The sequence below is a fragment of the Borostomias antarcticus genome, assembly GCF_949987555.1.
Source record: "Borostomias antarcticus genome assembly, contig: scaffold_610, whole genome shotgun sequence".
Taxonomy (NCBI): domain Eukaryota; kingdom Metazoa; phylum Chordata; class Actinopteri; order Stomiiformes; family Stomiidae; genus Borostomias; species Borostomias antarcticus.
Genome location: NW_028175979.1, coordinates 1 through 19705, shown reverse-complemented (window position 1 = coordinate 19705; position 19705 = coordinate 1). Strand labels below are relative to the sequence as shown.

Below are 19705 nucleotides of genomic sequence, written 5' to 3'. Positions count from 1 at the left end.
CTGTGCTGCTGTTAGTGATTGTTTTGAGGAGAATAACCTGATTCAGATGAGAGGAGGAGGAGGAGGAGGAGGGAGGAGAAATGAGTTCCACATGCCTGAGTTGAAACCCAGTGGAAATGGGGGAAGTAGATGAGGACATTCTGAAAACTATATTCAACACATAACATCCTTATGAAAACACAAACAGAATACAGCCCTGTTTCCCAAAGCCACGGCCCCTAGCTTTGAACCCAGACAACCTGAAGTGTGACCGTATGTCTCACGGTTGGACCAACGGCTTGTCCCTGCCAAGACAAGGATATGAACTGAATTTGAAAAGGTCCGTGGCTATCTTAACAGGTTAAAACTGGTTTGTTCCTCTCCTTCACCCCGTGGCTGTGTTTATAATAGTCCACTCCGCCATTCCCAATGAGAGCATAGTAAAAGGGCGTGTCTACATAGATATTGCGCAGAACAACCAGAAAAGCTCGTTAACCTCATTCAAACCACCTGCCACTGACGAGAACAACTCCATTTGGTATTTCAGAATGCGTCAAACTAAAAGTATACATGGCAGCTTTTTGAGCTTTACACGGGATTCGTGCCACGGGTAGACGTTATAAAAACGCTCAGACTGGGATATTATTGCGCAATATCGAGGCTACGTATCGTAAGCCGTGCCTGAGGCATAGTCTAGCAATGGTGTCATGTATTATTGTGGTGCCGAGGCCGGGTCCGAGGCCGGGGACGAGGCCGGGACCGAGGCCCTCCGCTCGCTGAACTTCCCGTGGAAGACGATCCCCTCTATCTGAGGAGCTATTTCAAAGCTCCGGAAACCGAGGCGAGCCAGCGGAGAGGCACGCCAGCAGAGGGCTGCTGCTGCTACTCTACACACACACACACACGCGCACACACACACACACACACACACACACACACACACACACACACACACACACAGCGCCACTCAATTCAGAGAGAGTAGGAGAGAGGGACGGGGAGAGAGAGAGAGAGAGAGAGAGAGAGAGAGAGAGAGAGAGAGAGAGAGAGAGAGAGAGAGAGAGGGAAAGAGAGAGATGAGAGAGAGAGAGAGAGAGAGAGAGGGAAAGAGAGAGATGAGAGAGAGAGAGAGAGAGCTATCATCTGCAATTTTTTAATCCAATCCAGAGTAAAAAGCATATTGGGGGTTTTTACGCATTGAATAAGCCATGTCCGGTATGAATCACTTCCTCGTTATCATTCCAATTAAGACCACTCCGCTCCCATTGGTGCACGAGACGACCGACCGGACTCACCTGTATCCCTTCTCCATCACCTCCACCGTCCTCATCGCCACGGTGGCCCGGAGCGCTTTGGCGGATAGTCCCACGACAGACGCCAGCGCCTTGGCCTTGAAGTCATTACAACTCCACTCCTCTTCCTCGTTCAACGTGGGCAGGTATCCGCACACCAGTTTGAGGCTGCCCAGCCCGTTGGGGTGGACATGGCTCGGGGTCTCTCCCCCGCTCCTCACGTACTCCAGATAGATGTCGGAGGACAGGAACATCTGGTAGGCATTGTCCTCCATGGTGGTCTGGATCTCGGTCTGCGCTTGGTCGAACATCGCAGAGTCGATCTGTTGCTTCTTGATATTATCCCGGATGAACGTTTTGGTCGCGGGTTTGAGTTGCTTGGCGACTATGCTGTTGTTCTCGATGTATCGCTTGTAAATCGCTTTGGCGACGCGCTGCGTTTTGGTATCCTTAAGGTCCATCTGTCTGAACCCGTTGCAGGCGAACCAAAAGTCTAAAGTGTCGACGCATTTCTCCCGCTCCAGGAATGTCCTGAACAAGTGAGCTCCGTCTTGGTCCCCAAGCAGAGAATGCAGCGACTTGGTCCACCGGGCGAGCGGGGAATCCGGGGACGCGCTTCCCTCGGGCTCCCCGAGGCCATCCTCGCTCCTCCGCCGCGCGCTTGGACCGGGAGACGCGAGCGGAACCGACTTGGCGGTGTCCTGGGGTCTCATCGCGAGCTTGCCGGGGTAGCGGGGCGCCTCGCCCTCCTCCCCCGGGACCGGGGGACGAGGGGCATCTTCTCGGAAACTAGTGGCGGTGTGCTCCGTAAGCGCACGGCTCATGGCTCCGGAGGGGCTGGAAATAAAAAGCCTGTTCGGTTCTCCTCCTCTCGGCTGTATGATCTCCTCACTCTCTTATGTCAGCGGGGGACCTTCTCTGCCCGTCTCCTCCTCTGAAACAGAAAGTATTGATCTAATCACAAACAGATCCACCCCAACTTCAAAGGAGACAAGCAACAGAAAGACTTTTCAGACCCTAAAACGAGAATAGCCGATTGGGAGAAAAGGGTTTGGTGGAGCGCGTTTACGCGGATACCGATTCACCGGGTTTCTCTCATGCATAGGACATTATCTTCTGAGGTATAGGCTACATAGCATAACATTAACGTTTAATGGTTAAAAGTGAATTCGCACATGCAACATTTAGCATATAGATCATCCTTTACCATATGATACGAGTTTGTGATGTTTTTGCTCTCTCCACTGCCTATTAAACCAAGCTATTAAATCCAGGCCATCAAGTGAGTTCTCAACTCCACGCCGCTGGTATCAATGAGTGATCACAAGACATGTGCATGGAGATCGATGGCTTCTCGACAGTGTTCTTGCTTTGTCATGGATCAGATCCACAAGCTGGTAACACACCGCAGCGGGCAGCACATGTAGCCATGCTCTCCAAGACTAAATCCAGCTCTCCAAGACTAAACCCACATGTAGCCTAGCTCTCCAAGACTAAATCCACATGTAGCCCAGCTCTCCAAGACTAAATCCAGCTCTCCAAGACCAAATCCAGCTCTCCAAGACCAAATCCAGCTCTCCAAGACTAAATCCAGCTCTCCAAGACCAAATCCAGCTCTCCAAGACTAAACCCAGCTCTCCAAGACTAAATCTCTCCAAGACTAAACCACAATGCGCATTCAGCGACCCTCCAAGCTGTCTTGAATCACCGGTACATAGTCTACAGGGGGACAAGACCCGACTACCATCCATTAAAACGCATTCAGAAGCAGGTTTCTGTCGGAAAACCGTCACCAAAGAGCCATCATTAAGTTTAACTTACTATAAAAGACAGCAAAACTAGAAACAACCCTTTTAGGTGAGTCGGGCAGGGATAATGGTGATTTCGTGTCGCCCCTCATCCACTGAGAGTTTGTAGCAACACACGGATTTGTATCCAAACAGTGATTGAATGTTACATTGTAGCGCGGCTCCTTCACAGTGGACCAGATATCACTTAAAACCATCTATAACTTAAAACCATCTATAACTTCAAACCATCTATAACTTCAAACATTCAATCGATAGGAAGGCTACACGTAGATACAACTGTAGGTAACAGCTTTATCAAAGAAAGACATTTTAAAAGACTAAGGAACAAGAGCCGTTCCGCCGGTGTCTTCATTACTATCCTACTTTCTCTCAAGTCTTCAAGACATGAGACGTGATTATACTTAATGGCATCGTGTAAGAAGAAAAACGGACTCAAAATAAAAGATCTGATAAGGTTGAAAATCAAAGAAGCCTCCATGTATAAAGTCTGATCTTAATCTGGGGGGGAAGAAGACATTCCGACTTCTCCCAAAAAACATGAACAAAAGTCCCAAAAAGCAGTCGAGATTCTCCTCACAAAAACATGATACTCAGATAAACAGCGCGTTTCCCTCAGCTTTCTACATTAAAACACCTTCATCATATAAAGCGTTTCCCTCAGCTTTACACATTAAAACAACTTAATAACATAAAGCGAGAATACTTCAAAGCACATCAAAGAAACGGCAATGAGGCCAACGTGCTTTAACTCACCATCGATCCATGAGTTCCTCCTCAGAACCCGTCCGTTTCTCCAACAAACACAAACACAAACAAACACAAACAAACAAACACAAACAAACAGAATCCACTATCTTTCCTCTTACAGTCCGAGATGTCCGAGTCAGAAACACAGAGAAGAAGGGGGACTGTTCTTTAAAGGGGGGGTTTTCTGGAAAACGGCTGTTTTCCCCTTTTTCTTCACAAACCTTCCAGGGCTGCCATGGCCATGGTGGGTTCTCCTGTAGGTGGGTTCTCCTGAAGGTGGGTTCTCCTCCTGTTCCAACCCGGACTGAGCTCGAGCTCAGGGAAGAACAGAACTTCAAAGGAAACCAACCGACAGCCCGGTCCCGAAAGCTACATACAAAACAATCCCTCCCTATGCGCCTTTTACGCAGCATAAACCGGTCGATACCAAATCTCCACTCGCCTTTCTGTGTATTACAAAGACAGAGTACCTTGACGTGATAGTAACATCCAAAACACGGGGTAATATTTATTTTCCCGGTGGTTTTACCGAGCGCGGAGTTGCTATAAAGCTGCCAGGACCTTATCAAAGACAAGCAATCTTGAGCCAAGTCCCCGAGGCTCTGGTGACGTCACAAGTAACTGATCCTCCGCCCCAATAGCATTATCCCTGGATCCCTCTGTTGCTACATACACTTTAAAGACACAGGCCTCTTTTCTCTTTTCCTCTTTTCTCTTCTAAGATCCGCATAGTTTCCAGATTAACCCATTCGCCTCCCTGTGGTTCTTAAAGATGCGCCGTCGTGTATCTAATCTCGCATTGATGTTCCCGTGAGAATACACATATGCCGAATTGAGGTGTGAAAAATATATTCTAGCCTTCTAACAGTTGAAGTTTGTGGTGTAAAATAGGATTCCCCACATGCGGGTTTACACACTTCACAGCCAGGTGGCAAGACTTTGGATACACAAGAGTAAGCCGCGACGTTTCAAATAAAAAGGTGATTTTACACAACAATGGGGATATCTTTCCCTTGAAAAGGATGGTGTGTAACTGCAGACAACAGCCATCAGCGTCCAGTCCTCTCTTTCAGTATCAACTGTGATAAACCAGACGAGTTAAACGCCTGTGGACAACTGGACCATTATGAATACACACCCATTCAGCAGTTCATCTGTGGAGCCGTGTTTAACCAGACAGATAGGTGTGTTCAAGGACATCTGGATTTCTCTCTTCTGGACTCCATACAGTAGAAAGCGATAGTGCTGCTGCTAAGTGCACCGTCCGAATAATGAATTTGGGTTAGTCCACTGGCGTCTGAATGAAGAGTAGTTCATATGGAGTGTAAGATGGGACAAACCTAACACAGACTTGTCAATAATAATAATAATAACAAAAACAACAATAATAATAATAATAATAATATACATTGGTTAATTGAGAGGGGGGTAAAGTGTAACATGCACTCATTGGGGATATGATGACTAATTATTACTTTCAAGATACCTTTCCTCTCAGCATACTCACTCATTTCTAAGATCTACACCGTGTCTAGCTCAGCCCCACGCAAAGTAAAATATATACCCGAGTTTGGTAACAGTTTATTACTTATTAATTAACCAGTCTACAAGACAGTCCCCACAGGGCTATAGGTGGCCAGCCTAAAACAAGCTTACCCCACTACAGCATAGCTACTAACAGAGTTTCTTAAAAGGTATATGATGCTAGTGCTACTAGGCTATAGAATGGCCGCCAAACAATGTCACCCTTTGTTTACTTTAGAGGGAGGGGGTGACCTCTGACAGTAAACACACAGAGAGAGAACCGTCTCCATAGCGATGGCCCCGGACCCCCTGCTGTGGAGCGGGGGCCAGTTGGCCCTTGGTGTCTGTCTTGGGGTCTTTGATATGGCAGGAGGGCTCCTGGGAGGGGGTCCTCCTTCTGAAACACTTCTGAAGCCGACCCTAAGACTGTGACCCGAGCTGGAGCAGGGGTGTCCGGGACCTATTAAGGGAGACATGCAGGGCAGTGTGTGTGTGTGTGTGTGTGTGTGTGTGTGTGTGTGGGGGGGGGGGGGGCGTTGGAAGACCAGGGTTTTATTGTTAGCGGACGAGGTTAGGGGGCAGAAGTGTGTGTCTGTTTGTGAAGATGTCATTACACGGACAGGTCAAACCCGGTCAGCCTACAAAGGAAGCCACAAAGTCAAACGCAGTAAATCAGTGGGCTAGCGTGCGACTTTATTCAATACTTATTTGTATCTGCGTGTTCATATGGTCGTCCTGACCTTGGCGGCGTGGCTCGCCCCCCCCCAATCTACCTCATGTGACCGTCCCCGACGTGGACGACGCAAACATACGGTCATATTGACCGTTGAGAGAAAAGCCATGTTGTGTAGGGGGATTTTAAGGAGGGGCAAATTGTACCCCAAGCAGCCCTGTCATAACGACGTTACCAACCGCCTCAGCTGACGTCGTAAATGCTACTTAAGAGAGAGTGAGTGTGTGTGTGTGTGTGTGTGTGTGTCCCTCTCCTTCCATGTTGCAGCCCTGTGATCAGTAACTGCTCCCAATTACTGTATTGTCTGGCGTCCTATTCAGCTCGGGGTTAAACTCTAAGCGGCCGCCTTTGAAGTTCTCATCCCTTTATCACGAGCCAGACCCAAGAATTTGGGGGAGGACAATGGAAAAATTAAACCAAGTGGGGAAACTTATGGCAATTATCAACCGTGGACCACGAGGAAGGGAAGTGTGGATGTCTGTTTGAAAGGAGTGGGGAGGGAGAGATAAGGACATGGGTTACGCCGTTTCAAGTTTTGTTTGGTGTGTACACACCAGCGCTAGCTCCGAAGAGGAAATGGAAGCACGGTGTGAAAGAGGTGACAACAGGGGGACAATGCGGGTGAGCAGGAGAGGGACACCGGTGGAGGGGTGATGGTGGTGGTGGGGGGGGGGGGGGGGGGGATGAAGAGGAGTAGAGTGGTGAGAGATTAGTGGCGAGAGGAGAGAAGAGCGGTTGTCAGCAGAATCAGATGGCATGCGGAGAGGCGGCTGGAGATGATACAATTAAAGTGTGGAGTTAAGTTGGTCTTTGAAGTTGGACATGGTGTATAATACCCTTAAGAGTTAAAGAAGGGCAACAATTCAGCAGCTTGTTAGGGGGTGTTTGGGAAGGGAAGGAGGATGAGGAGGAGGAGGAGGAGGAGGGGGGAGGGAGCGTCTCTTTAAAAGGTTCAATTTGAGGCAAATAAACTTTAATTTCCACCCGAGATGGCCTCAAGAGGGACCATGGCGGCACAGAGGTAGAGGGAGACGGACTGCAACCTGTGCATTCTGATGAAGGGGTGTGTGAGAGATGGTGATAGTCTGGAGAGAGAGAGAGAGAGAGAGAGAGAGAGAGAGAGAGAGAGAAGGAGAGAGAGAGAAGGAGAGAGAGAGAGAGAGAGAGGGGGAGAGAGAGAGAGAGAGAGAGAGAGAGAAACGAAGGGTTTGAAGGAAGAGACGGGAGAGGTGGAGAAGCGATAAGTGAAGAAAGAGATAGCGATGGGCGAGAGAGGGATGAGAGAGCGAGAAAGAGCGAGGGAAGAAAGATAGAGAAGAGGAAGGGAGAGAGAAGAAAGAGAGAGAGAGCAGGGTGGTGGGGGGGGGGGTGTTGGGTTGTCGAAGGTTATTTACTGGTCTTTTTTTTCTCCATTTTAATCCCATTTTGCGCTTGACTTTTAAGTCTACCAATGTATAGAAACAATGATGGATGCACATCCTAATCCCTTTTGGGCCATGAAGCTCTCTCCTCTCCCCCAGTAATGACTTTCATTTCCTCACCCTCCCCTCCGACAGAGAGAGAGACCACGCCGAGAAGACGCGTCTCCAAGAGGACTTGCCATGCTTGAGAGGACCGCCTAGCCTAGCATGCCGCTCTCGAGAGGGCGGATCCCGTATGAAACGCTAACGCTTTTGTTTCGACCTTTTACCCTTTAGTCCGACCTTATCCCATCACCTCTAGCGGTGCGTGAATGGCCCGTCCGTCCGTACGGATCATGTCACACGATCTCGGTTCACTTCCTGCTTCCTGTTCCTCCGTGACCGCATCAGCGGGGTGATCACCGTGGTGAAGGACTGAGTGGATCAGACCGAAGTGTTGAGGTGAAAGGTCGGGAGTGGGTCGGGACATAACGTTTGGGGGCTCAGTCTTGCGGGAGCACATTTGGTCAAATCGGAGCAAAAGTGCGCCTCAGAAGCTGTTGTGGAATCATCACGCTGATCTAGGTAAACCCCACAAATTTCCCTAAAGAAGGAAGACACATTACTTTTGTTTTTGGTGCTTGCTGCTATACTGACGGTGCTCATTGTTTTTTGGGGTTTGCTTCTTGCTCTATGCAAGCATGATGCTCGGTCCTCTTGTCAGGTTGGTGTGATTCAAACAGCCAGCCTGAGAAGTCACATGTGTATAAACCGTACTGGCCTGACAAGAAGACAAGTAGGGAGTGTCTGTATGCAGTTAAAGAACTAGTGGAGGGTGATGCAAGGAGGGAACACAAACAGGTAGAGAGAAAGGAGGGGGGTGTGGGTGAGAGAGAGAGACAGAGAGAGAGAGGAAGGGAGAGAGTGAGAGAAAGCTACATGGTTACAAAAAGGGAGGAAGAGGAGGTTACTTTCATACAGCCGTCAGTATAGCAGACAGCCACACATCAGCAATAAACTGAAGTCGAACCAGACTAGAACCAGACTGATATTATACATCGTGAAGACAAGAGTCGGGGGGCTACAACCCGTCCTGTCTGACGTTACGGCCGTTAAACTCGTCCAACGGCCATCGGCGCTGACAGGAAATCCACGCTGCAATCACACAAATGAACAGAGCCCATTGATCAACCGTCACCCACGCGCGCCCGCCCCGCGCTCGAGCCTCCCTCCCAGACTCCCGCGCGCGCCTCACTTGAGTCGAGCATTGTTGCACAGGAGGATTCAACAGTTGACTGACAGCTTGGAGAGAGAGAAAAAAAAAAAAACTCCAGCTACATTGCCGTCAACATCAGCGCCACGTCAACCAGATATGGAGGCGAGACAAAAAAAAACATGACAGGAAACACCGGGCTAAATAAATAGAAGAGAGGGTGAGACATGGCGAGGAGCGCACGACGCCGATAAACAGGCTTATTTATGCCGCATGAGAGCTGCAGCCAAACACAGGGTCTCCCAGGGACTGACTCAGAAAACAGCTCTATAAAAAGATCCACCGAGTCTCGTACGCTCACTCTCACACACACAAACTTACAATCACACACACACACACACACACACACACACAGTCAGTTGCAACGCAGTCAATCACAAGTGAACACAAACAGGCAATCACGCCGACAGGCTCCAAATGTGAGTGTAGTAGAGCTACATTAAAGATACCTCATATAAGTCTGTGCGCACAGCAAGAACTAGAACTAGGGCTTCGAGCAGCAGTGAGCGGGCCCTCGCACCCCACGCGTGTCGGGGTGCGGCGCCGTTAAAGGGTGTGCTGTTTTGGTGTCCAGTACTGAGAGAAACTTCCTGTCACCAGTAGGTGGCGCACTAAACATGACTCAATACCGACGCATAGATGTGTTCAGGACGGTACCTTGATGAAGCGTGAGAAACGTTGTGTAAATTGGACAATGTATGTAGGAGTTATGAGGACTTCCTGCTTGACCTGTAGGCGGCGCTGTAGGTATGACTCAATACTGACCTACAGATGTGTTCAGGACGCGACCTTCATCAAGCGTGAGCAATTTGGTGTAAATCGGATAACGTATGTAGGAGTTATGAGTACTTCCTGTTTCACCAGTAGGTGGCACTATAAGTAGGTCGTCAGCATTGAGTCATACTTATAGCGCCGCCTACAGGTCAAGCAGGAAGTCATCATAACTCCTACATACACTATCCGATTTACACAACATTTCTCACGCTTCATCAAGGTACCGTCCTGAACACATCTATGCTTCGGTATTGAGTCACGCTCAGAGCGCCACCTACTGGTGACAGGAAGTTTCTCTCAGTACTGGACACCGAAATAGCACACCCTTTAACGGCGCCGCACCCCGACACGCGTGGGGTGCGAGGGCCCGCTCACTGCTGCTCGCAGCCCTAGTAATCCTTACAATTTCAATAGGGCCTCGCACTACCAGTGCTCGGGCCCTAATTAGACTCAAAAAAAGTACTTTTTTGTCTGGGTTAAAGATTATTTTGTAGGTACCTTGAATGTAAACAAGCCAATCAGTGATCTTGGCTGGACAGGAAGGGCAAGAGTCCACTTCCTGGTTTGACCTTCACGTCTATACTGGGTGTCATGTAAAGCCTGATTTATGAACCCTGACTTACTAAAACACACACACACACACACACACACACACACACACACACACACACACACGCGCACACAGTTGCACACCGACACAAAGATGTGTGTTCTCCCCATGCCCGTGTCTTCCCAAACAGAGCCCATCGCACCTCCAGCGCCTCGTATGACCACCCTCATTATAATAAGAACAAGCAGAGAACTCGAGGGTCAGAGAACATGTAGAGGGAGAACCAACTCTCTTGGGTTGTAATCCATACAATTGTTAGAAGTTCTCTGCACACTCCAGAAACAACAGACTCTACAAAGGCTCTGTGCCCAACGACTACATTCCCGTTTCTGGGCTGCCGAATCAGCACATCAAATAAATAGAGAGAGTGGTGTAGCGTTACGTTTGGAACCAGCCCGGCAGGTCATGGACAATGGCAGCTCCAAAAAAAAAAAAAAGTGTGCAACCGCATGCGTCAAAGCAAGCAAATCCAATGCTAATTTGTGCGAGATCTGCTTTTATGAAATCCGATCTGATCCAGTATGATCATAAAGCCTCAGAATTGTATCCTAAGAAAAAAATATAAATAAGAAAAGAGGATTCCCTTGAACGGATCGGAATTCAAACCAATGCATTCCCAACCTACTACGGCCACGAAGGACCAATGGAAAACCATACTTGGTCGATCAATAGTTTTCCCCATTAATCCATCTCCTTGTTGACATTTGAGGTGGCTTGGAGGCACATGGCGGACATTTTGTGAACTGAGATGTCTGGGTCATGGTGCTTGGTTTTGAGTGGAGCCGTTGGTAAAACACACAGTCATGGATTCTCCGGTACAGTCAGAGCCTCGGGACTTACTGGTTGTAGTATTTGGCCGGACGTTCAAACAAACCTCCCCAGAGGTCGTTATCTGGACGCACCACAAACCCCCAACTGACAATCCCAAGATTCTTTGGGGTCCAGAAGAAGGGGCTTGGATAGAGAGTGAACACCACAACCCACTAAACGTGATGGATGATTCAAGGCCTTTGACTTCCCGAAGCGTCGGGTGAAAATGTTATCCAACATGCTTGTAAAATCAAACAAATAGAACCATGTTTATTAGCCAGTTTAATTACTGATTATGTAAATCATACATTTTTGTGATGGATGATGATGACTCCATGCGAAACAAAACAAGACATTTTTAAAAATACTTTAATTAAAACGATACACATTTGCTTATCAAACTTGATCTCAACTGTCACACGTGAAACGGTAAAAAGCACAACGTACAGTGTGTTAAAATCCCAGAGCGGCTCATGTCAAAACCATCCATTTTTAAACAGGCGATGCAAAAATAAAACCAGACATTGAATAAATACAGTATAAAAACAACAACAACATGAATGTGTAAAGATCATGCCAGCGTCCTGTCCTGGCCGAGGGGACGGCCTGGTAGCGTTACAGTACGCCTGCCGACTGGATCATTCATCTCTCATCTCCATATCCTTCATGCTCCCGGGTGGGCGGGGCTCCGTGGCTACGGGCTCCGTGGCTACGGGCTCCGTGGCTACGGGCTCCATGGCTACGGGCTCCATGGCTACGGGCTCCGTGGCTACGGGCTCCATGGCTACGGGCTCCATGGCTACGGGCTCCGTGGCTACGGGCTCCATGGCTACGGGCTCCATGGCTACGGGCTCCATGGCTACCTGCATGAGGGCGGTCGGCAGTTAGCAGAGAGAACGGCGTCACTTCAGACAGGTTACGGTATACTGGTATATACATGTGTGTTTCTGGAGGGGGGGGGTGGTATATACATGTGTGTTTCTGGAGGGGGGGGGGTGGTATATACATGTGTGTTTCTGGAGGGGGGGGCTGGTATATACATGTGTGTTTCTGGAGGGGGGGGCTGGTATATACATGTGTGTTTCTGGAGGGGGGGGGGGGTGGTATATACATGTGTGTTTCTGGAGGGGGGGGGGGGTGGTATATACATGTGTGTTTCTGGAGGGGGGGGCTGGTATATACATGTGTGTTTCTGGAGGGGGGGGGGGTGGTATATACATGTGTGTTTCTGGAGGGGGGGGGTGGTATACATGTGTGTTTCTGGAGGGGGGGGGCTGGTATATACATGTGTGTTTCTGGAGGGGGGGGGGTGGTATACATGTGTGTTTCTGGAGGGGGGGGGCTGGTATACATGTGTGTTTCTGGAGGGGGGGGGCTGGTATACACATGTGTGTTTCTGGAGGGGGGGGGTGGTATACACATGTGTGTTTCTGGAGGGGGGGGGGGTATACACATGTGTGTTTCTGGAGGGGGGGGGGGGGTGGTATACACATGTGTGTTTCTGGAGGGGGGGGGTGGTATACACATGTGTGTTTCTGGAGGGGGGGGGTGGTATACACATGTGTGTTTCTGGAGGGGGGGGGGGGCTGGTATACACATGTGTGTTTCTGGAGGGGGGGGGGTATACACATGTGTGTTTCTGGAGGGGGGGGGGGTGGTATACATGTGTGTTTCTGGAGGGGGGGGGGTGGTATACATGTGTGTTTCTGGAGGGGGGGGTGGTATTCATGTGTGTTTCTGGAGGGGGGGGTGGTATACATGTGTGTTTCTGGAGGGGGGGGGCTGGTATACATGTGTGTTTCTGGAGGGGGGGGTGGTATACATGTGTGTTTCTGGAGGGGGGGGGGGGGGCTGGTATACATGTGTGTTTCTGGAGGGGGGGGGGTGGTATACATGTGTGTTTCTGGAGGGGGGGGGTGGTATACATGTGTGTTTCTGGAGGGGGGGGGTGGTATACATGTGTGTTTCTGGAGGGGGGGGTGGTATACATGTGTGTTTCTGGAGGGGGGGGGGTGGTATACACATGTGTGTTTCTGGAGGGGGGGGGGGTGGTATACACATGTGTGTTTCTGGAGGGGGGGGGGGGTGGTATACACATGTGTGTTTCTGGAGGGGGGGGGGGGGTGGTATACACATGTGTGTTTCTGGAGGGGGGGGGGGGGTGGTATACATGTGTGTTTCTGGAGGGGGGGGGCTGGTATACACATGTGTGTTTCTGGAGGGGGGGGGGGGGGCTGGTATACATGTGTGTTTCTGGAGGGGGGGGGTGGTTTAACATGTGTGTTTCTGGAGGGGGGGGGAGGGGGGGGGTGGTATACACATGTGTGTTTCTGGAGGGGGGGGGTGGTATACACATGTGTGTTTCTGGAGGGGGGGGGGGGTGGTATACACATGTGTGTTTCTGGAGGGGGGGGGGGGTGGTATACACATGTGTGTTTCTGGAGGGGGGGGGGTGGTATACACATGTGTGTTTCTGGAGGGGGGGGCTGGTATACACATGTGTGTTTCTGGAGGGGGGGGGGGGGTGGTATACATGTGTGTTTCTGGAGGGGGGGGCTGGTATACACATGTGTGTTTCTGGAGGGGGGGGGGGGGGGCTGGTATACATGTGTGTTTCTGGAGGGGGGGGGTGGTTTAACATGTGTGTTTCTGGAGGGGGGGGGAGGGGGGGGGTGGTATACACATGTGTGTTTCTGGAGGGGGGGGGGTGGTATACACATGTGTGTTTCTGGAGGGGGGGGGGGGTGGTATACACATGTGTGTTTCTGGAGGGGGGGGGGGGGTGGTATACACATGTGTGTTTCTGGAGGGGGGGGGGGTGGTATACATGTGTGTGTTTCTGGAGGGGGGGGGTGGTATACACATGTGTGTTTCTGGAGGGGGGGGGGTATACACATGTGTGTTTCTGGAGGGGGGGGGGGTGGTATACACATGTGTGTTTCTGGAGGGGGGGGGGGTGGTATACACATGTGTGTTTCTGGAGGGGGGGGGGGGGGTGGTATACACATGTGTGTTTCTGGAGGGGGGGGGGGGGTGGTATACACATGTGTGTTTCTGGAGGGGGGGGGGGTGGTATACATGTGTGTGTTTCTGGAGGGGGGGGGGGGGGGGCTGGTATACACATGTGTGTTTCTGGAGGGGGGGGGGGGGGCTGGTATACACATGTGTGTTTCTGGAGGGGGTGGGGGGGTATACATGTGTGTTTCTGGAGGGGGGGGGGGTGGTATACATGTGTGTTTCTGGAGGGGGGGGGTGGTATACATGTGTGTTTCTGGAGGGGGGGGGTGGTATACACATGTGTGTTTCTGGAGGGGGGGGGGGTGGTATACACATGTGTGTTTCTGGAGGGGGGGGGGTGGTATACACATGTGTGTTTCTGGAGGGGGGGGGGGTGGTATACATGTGTGTTTCTGGAGGGGGGGGTGGTATACATGTGTGTTTCTGGAGGGGGGGGGTGGTATACACATGTGTGTTTCTGGAGGGGGGGGGGGTATACACATGTGTGTTTCTGGAGGGGGGGGGTGGTATACACATGTGTGTTTCTGGAGGGGGGGGGGTGGTATACATGTGTGTTTCTGGAGGGGGGGGCTGGTATACACATGTGTGTTTCTGGAGGGGGGGGGGCTGGTATACACATGTGTGTTTCTGGAGGGGGGGGGTGGTATACACATGTGTGTTTCTGGAGGGGGGGGGCTGGTATACATGTGTGTTTCTGGAGGGGGGGGGGGTGGTATATACATGTGTGTTTCTGGAGGGGGGGGGTGGTATACACATGTGTGTTTCTGGAGGGGGGGGGTGGTATACACATGTGTGTTTCTGGAGGAGGGGGGGGGGTGGTATACACATGTGTGTTTCTGGAGGGGGGGGGGGGGGGGCTGGTATACATGTGTGTTTCTGGAGGGGGGGGGCTGGTATACATGTGTGTTTCTGGAGGGGGGGGGGGTGGTATACATGTGTGTTTCTGGAGGGGGGGGGGGTTGTTTGAGACTGTATAGAGCCCAGCAGCGTGTGACCCGGGGGCCCCTGGGAGAGATGGGCCCCTGATATGTGGGTTGGAGCCCGTGTGACTGGGCCTCGTATCGGCTGGGATGTTCAGACGCTTTACATGAAGCATCCCTGCTCTGACAGCATGATAGATGGACGCAACATCAAAGGCTTCCAGAGACTGAAATAGAGGAGGAACCTTCACATGGAGCCGAGGGTGCGTGGAGAGGAGGGTATGGGTTCTAGGCCCATATATTCTATATAACACAAATGTCAACGTAAGAAACTGCGTGGAAGCACGGCAAGAACAGAGAAAGAGAGAGACAGAGACAGACACAAACACACACAGACACACAGATACACACACAGACACACACACACACACACACACACACACACAGACACACACACACAGACACACACACACACACACACACACACAGAGACACACACACACACACACACACACACACAGACACACAGATACACACACAGACACACACACACACACACAGACACACACACACACACACACACACACACACACACACACCGACCTCCTACTGCGACAGGCGTCCAGGTCATCCTGAAGGACATGGGCTCTCTTCTGGAGGAAGTTGACCTGCGAAGGGACAGCAGGACAGAAGAGGACACATCAGGTCAGTGGGTTGGGACAGCAGGACAGAAGAGGACACGTCAGGTCAGTGGGTTGGGACAGCAGGACAGAAGAGGACACGTCAGGTCAGTGGGTTGGGACAGCAGGACAGAAGAGGACACGTCAGGTCAGTGGGTTGGGACAGCAGGACAGAAGAGGACACGTCAGGTCAGTGGGTTGGGACAGCAGGACAGAAGAGGACACATCAGGTCAGTGGGGGTTCGAGTGAGAGGATGAGAAGGTTCGGACCCCAGAAGAGTGAGGGAGATTACTGGGGCACACGTTAGGGCAGTGGCACACAAGGGGAATAGGACAGGGGTGCCCTCTGTTTAGTCCAATCCTACTTTCAAACAGGTAGGTAGGTATAGATAGCTATGCATAGGTAGGAACTATTAGGTAGGTATTCATCCCTGGGGGGAAATTACACTGTAACACCAGCTACATTCAGAGGAGATCAAGCAACATCAAGATACAAATTACAATATATACTAAATATACATATACTATACAAGAAATGCAAATATAGATATTCTGTAGATTACAGGCATGCAACAGAAATTAGGGGATAGCTTGCCTAGTTTGTACAGGTTTATGTATCAAATAAGCGAGAGACTATTGAGAGTTATGAGTTATGAGGAACATTTTATTTGTGTCGCGGGAACGACCACGACCTAACTAGCTACAAATGATCATACATCTCCGTCCCAAAGCTCGATCAAAACCCTCGCAGGAAGCGTTTTGTGAAAAATCAGAAATATCCATTGTTCCAGAACCGCTGCACTGAGTCCGAGGGTCGGTTCCCATCTCAGAGAAACCTCCGGAACATTCTAGCGTTTCATTCAGACTTTCAGTGGGGTACAGTACGGGACAAAAAAAAAAAAAAAAAAAAACCTCAACTGCGGTCGGATACGCTGAGACACGCCCCCCCCCCCCCCCGCCCGCCCCCCCCACCCGTGTCTTTTCATGTTAAAATAATGCATCGTAATGTGCAAAAACCGGAGACATCCCCAATGAGAGGGGAGGCCGCTCTGGTCACGAATTACATTGTATAAACATATCCGATCACAGGGCTGCGGTCGCGGCGCTGGAAAGGGAACCGGGCCGCGCTATTGGACGCCGGGGCCGGGCTGGCGGAGCCGTCGAGAGGCAACCCTTCCCTTCCTGGATGTTTTCGGCGCGGCCCTCTCCGCTGGAGCCCACACAGAGAACGGCCTATTGTTTAGATTCGAAAATGTTGGAGCGCCGAAAACTCCCCCCCCCCTCTTCCTCAACCACAGTTTGATGTCAGTCAAGGCCCCAGGAAACTAATATGAGGCCCGGAGCCCTCTCGCTGGTTGTATTAATGTGGTCGCAGGGTAAACTGATGTATCATCCGATGAAGAGGAGGTGGTGGGGTCCAAAATGAAAACCGCGTCAGCGCCCCCCCCCCTATCATCCCCTCTCTCGTCCGGCGACGATCAAACGAACAGCGCCGACACGCACAGGCAAACACCAGCATGGCGATAGAGTCGCCGGCGGTTTCCATCAATTTGTAGCGGAAGGGAAACGAGGGGAAAAATTGCTTTATAACCAGCGACGAGGCTTTATAACAACCAACGGCCAGGCTTTATAACCAGCGACGGCCAGGCTTTATAACAGGCTTTATAACAACCAGCTGCGAGGCTTTATAACAACCAACGGCCAGGCTTTATAACAACCAACGGCCAGGCTTTATAACAACCAACAGCCAGGCTTTATAACAGGCTTTATAACAGGCTTTATAACAACCAGCGGCGAGGCCGGCGCTGTCCCACCTGAGTCTTCAGCGAGGCGATGGTGTCCTCCAGCTCCTGGCGCAGCTCGGCCGGCATTAACCCCTTAATCTTCGCCTCGCACTCCTGACGCGCCGCGGTCACCTGGCGGGCAGAGGAACGAGAGGCGTTAGGGGACGGTTCCGCCGACGAGGAGGATCTAAAGAACCCGCGGGAACCGGGAGGAGGCGGAAGATCAGCGACTTCACACACGCGAGTCCCCTCGCCAACATGGCTGTGATTTGTGTTCTAATGAAGAGCTCGCACACAGCAGGCGGCCTCCGCTCTCCTCAGATAGCTTCACATCTCCACAGGGGGTCTGAGGGCTGCGGCGGCTCCTCACACTGCCCCCTACTGGCCACAACTGGATGTGTACGGTCAGGGATTGCCACAGCTGGGGCTTCTGTGCCGGAGCGATTCTACATCTCACAGTAGCGGGCAGAACACATGAAACGCAGAAGCTCCGGCTACCTCAACAGGGAGGAGGAAGTCTGTCTGGGGAGAAATTACACTGTAGAAACCATAGTCTGATTACAAAGTTTCAAACGTTTGGTTAGCAAACCAGTCCTGCCCACACACACTCAAGAGTGCACAGTCAGGCGCGTGCGCGCGCACACACACACACACACACACACACACACACACACACGCACACACACTCACACACACACACACACACACACACACACACACACACACACACACACACACACACACACACACACACACACACACACACAACCTGTAGAGTCTATGGGCATTACTTTGAGAATATGAGAGTCACGCTTCAGCTAACTTTATTCTCAAGGAGTTACTGTATTATCAAGAGTCTGGAACGCGACCAACGGATAAACCTTTGGCATTGCCAGCGTCCAGCTAATGTTAGCAAAACAGCCCCTCCCCCCTCAAAGTACTCCTCTTTTCATGAGGGGTGGAGGAGGGGAGAGGGGGGGTTGCTTTTCCTAAAAATAATTTTCCTGTTGTGGATTTAACTGATTGTTCTGGCTCTCAGTAATTAATCTCTCTGGGCACAATGGAAGAATTGGGAAGCACTTCAAAGCATGAGAGTATAAATGATCCCTACACAGAGCTGTTTTGTCCCGGCACAGTATGCTGTAGATTAGGGCTTTGCCACTTTGCCAAATTCTGCTCCCTCTCTCTCCTCCTCATTTAAAAATGTCAGGCCAATAATTGTCAGGGAGAAAGTCCGTCCGTTTACTTTTTTTTTTTTTCTGCGCCGTGAGAAAGTTAGCCTTGAGTTATTTGAGAACGACCTTTTCAAACAAATGTAAAAAAAAAATGTTTTACAGGCTGTAATTTTGGCCGACGAGTTCAAAAAAGAGGTGGAGTCACGAGGGAGCACATTTAAAACGTCTATCTATGAATAGACCTCGTTACAGTCATAACAATACAGTGGTCCAGACGAAACTATCAACTACCCCAAACCAAAAACAACAACGCTTAAGTAAACACAGCCAATATAAATCACTTTGAATATCAATCTAGAGGCTTTCAACTCTTTACTTTATATTGCAGCATTCCTAATGTGGTTACGGATCTGTTAGTCAGCTCAGCACAAAGAGATCCACTCTTACAAGATCCCTTCTGGAGATTTCAGGGGGGGGTTGTATTAGGTGGGGCCCTCTCACAGCCGGTCTGGAACAGAGGAACGGCGTTGTACAACGGCGTTGTCTGCCTGGCCGCCGGCCTAACGACTTCACACCCGGCCGCGCCGCGTCGTTAGAGCGAGTGTTGGAAGGGCAGACAGAACCGAGGTACTCTGGGAGGCTGGTGCTAGCCAGCTTTGGAATAGCTGTAAGTAGACGTACACAAGCCCAAGTGTGATTTTTTGAATGAATATGTAATTCATGTAAAAATAAAAAAATAAGACATTTATGTCTATAGAATACAATGTTATGATGTGTTACAGCAATACAGCCAGCCTATAATGTCAATGTCATTTTATTTATATACCGTAGCATTTTGATACAAATCAATGTAGCATAGTGCCTTCCATAAAAAGAGATGGATAAAACATAAATGATGTAAACGCAGTGAGAACAGATTTAAAGGAACAAAGTCAAATAATGAGTGTGTCTCTCTGAGGAGATACCTTCCATAACCACACCCCGACACTGTTGTGCGTCTTCCGAGGGCTTTGTCTTTGCGTGGGGAGAGAGACGCCATGTTTCCTAGCGATGCCCCTGCTGTGACGCTAGGCTAGTTCAAACATGCTAGCGCAGACAGGAACATCTTAAAACCACCGTGTCTCTCTTTTCTCCTCAGGGATATCACTCTTTCCTTATCCTCCACGGGACTGTAG

General features: G+C 50.4%; 1 protein-coding gene across 1 annotated transcript; it reads right to left on the bottom strand.

Annotated features, from left to right (window-relative positions):
* Nucleotides 1-1270: 1270 nt before the first annotated feature.
* Nucleotides 1271-3973, bottom strand: LOC311328956 (axin-2-like; the record flags this gene model as incomplete). Its single annotated transcript, XM_084462847.1, has 2 exons — nt 3836-3973; nt 1271-2205 (listed from the first exon to the last, which is right to left on the bottom strand). The coding sequence occupies exon 2, from the start codon at nt 2093-2095 to the stop codon at nt 1271-1273; it is 825 nt and encodes a 274-aa protein (XP_084318973.1). The 5' UTR covers nt 2096-2205; nt 3836-3973.
* Between the last annotated feature and the right edge of the window lie 15732 nt (nt 3974-19705).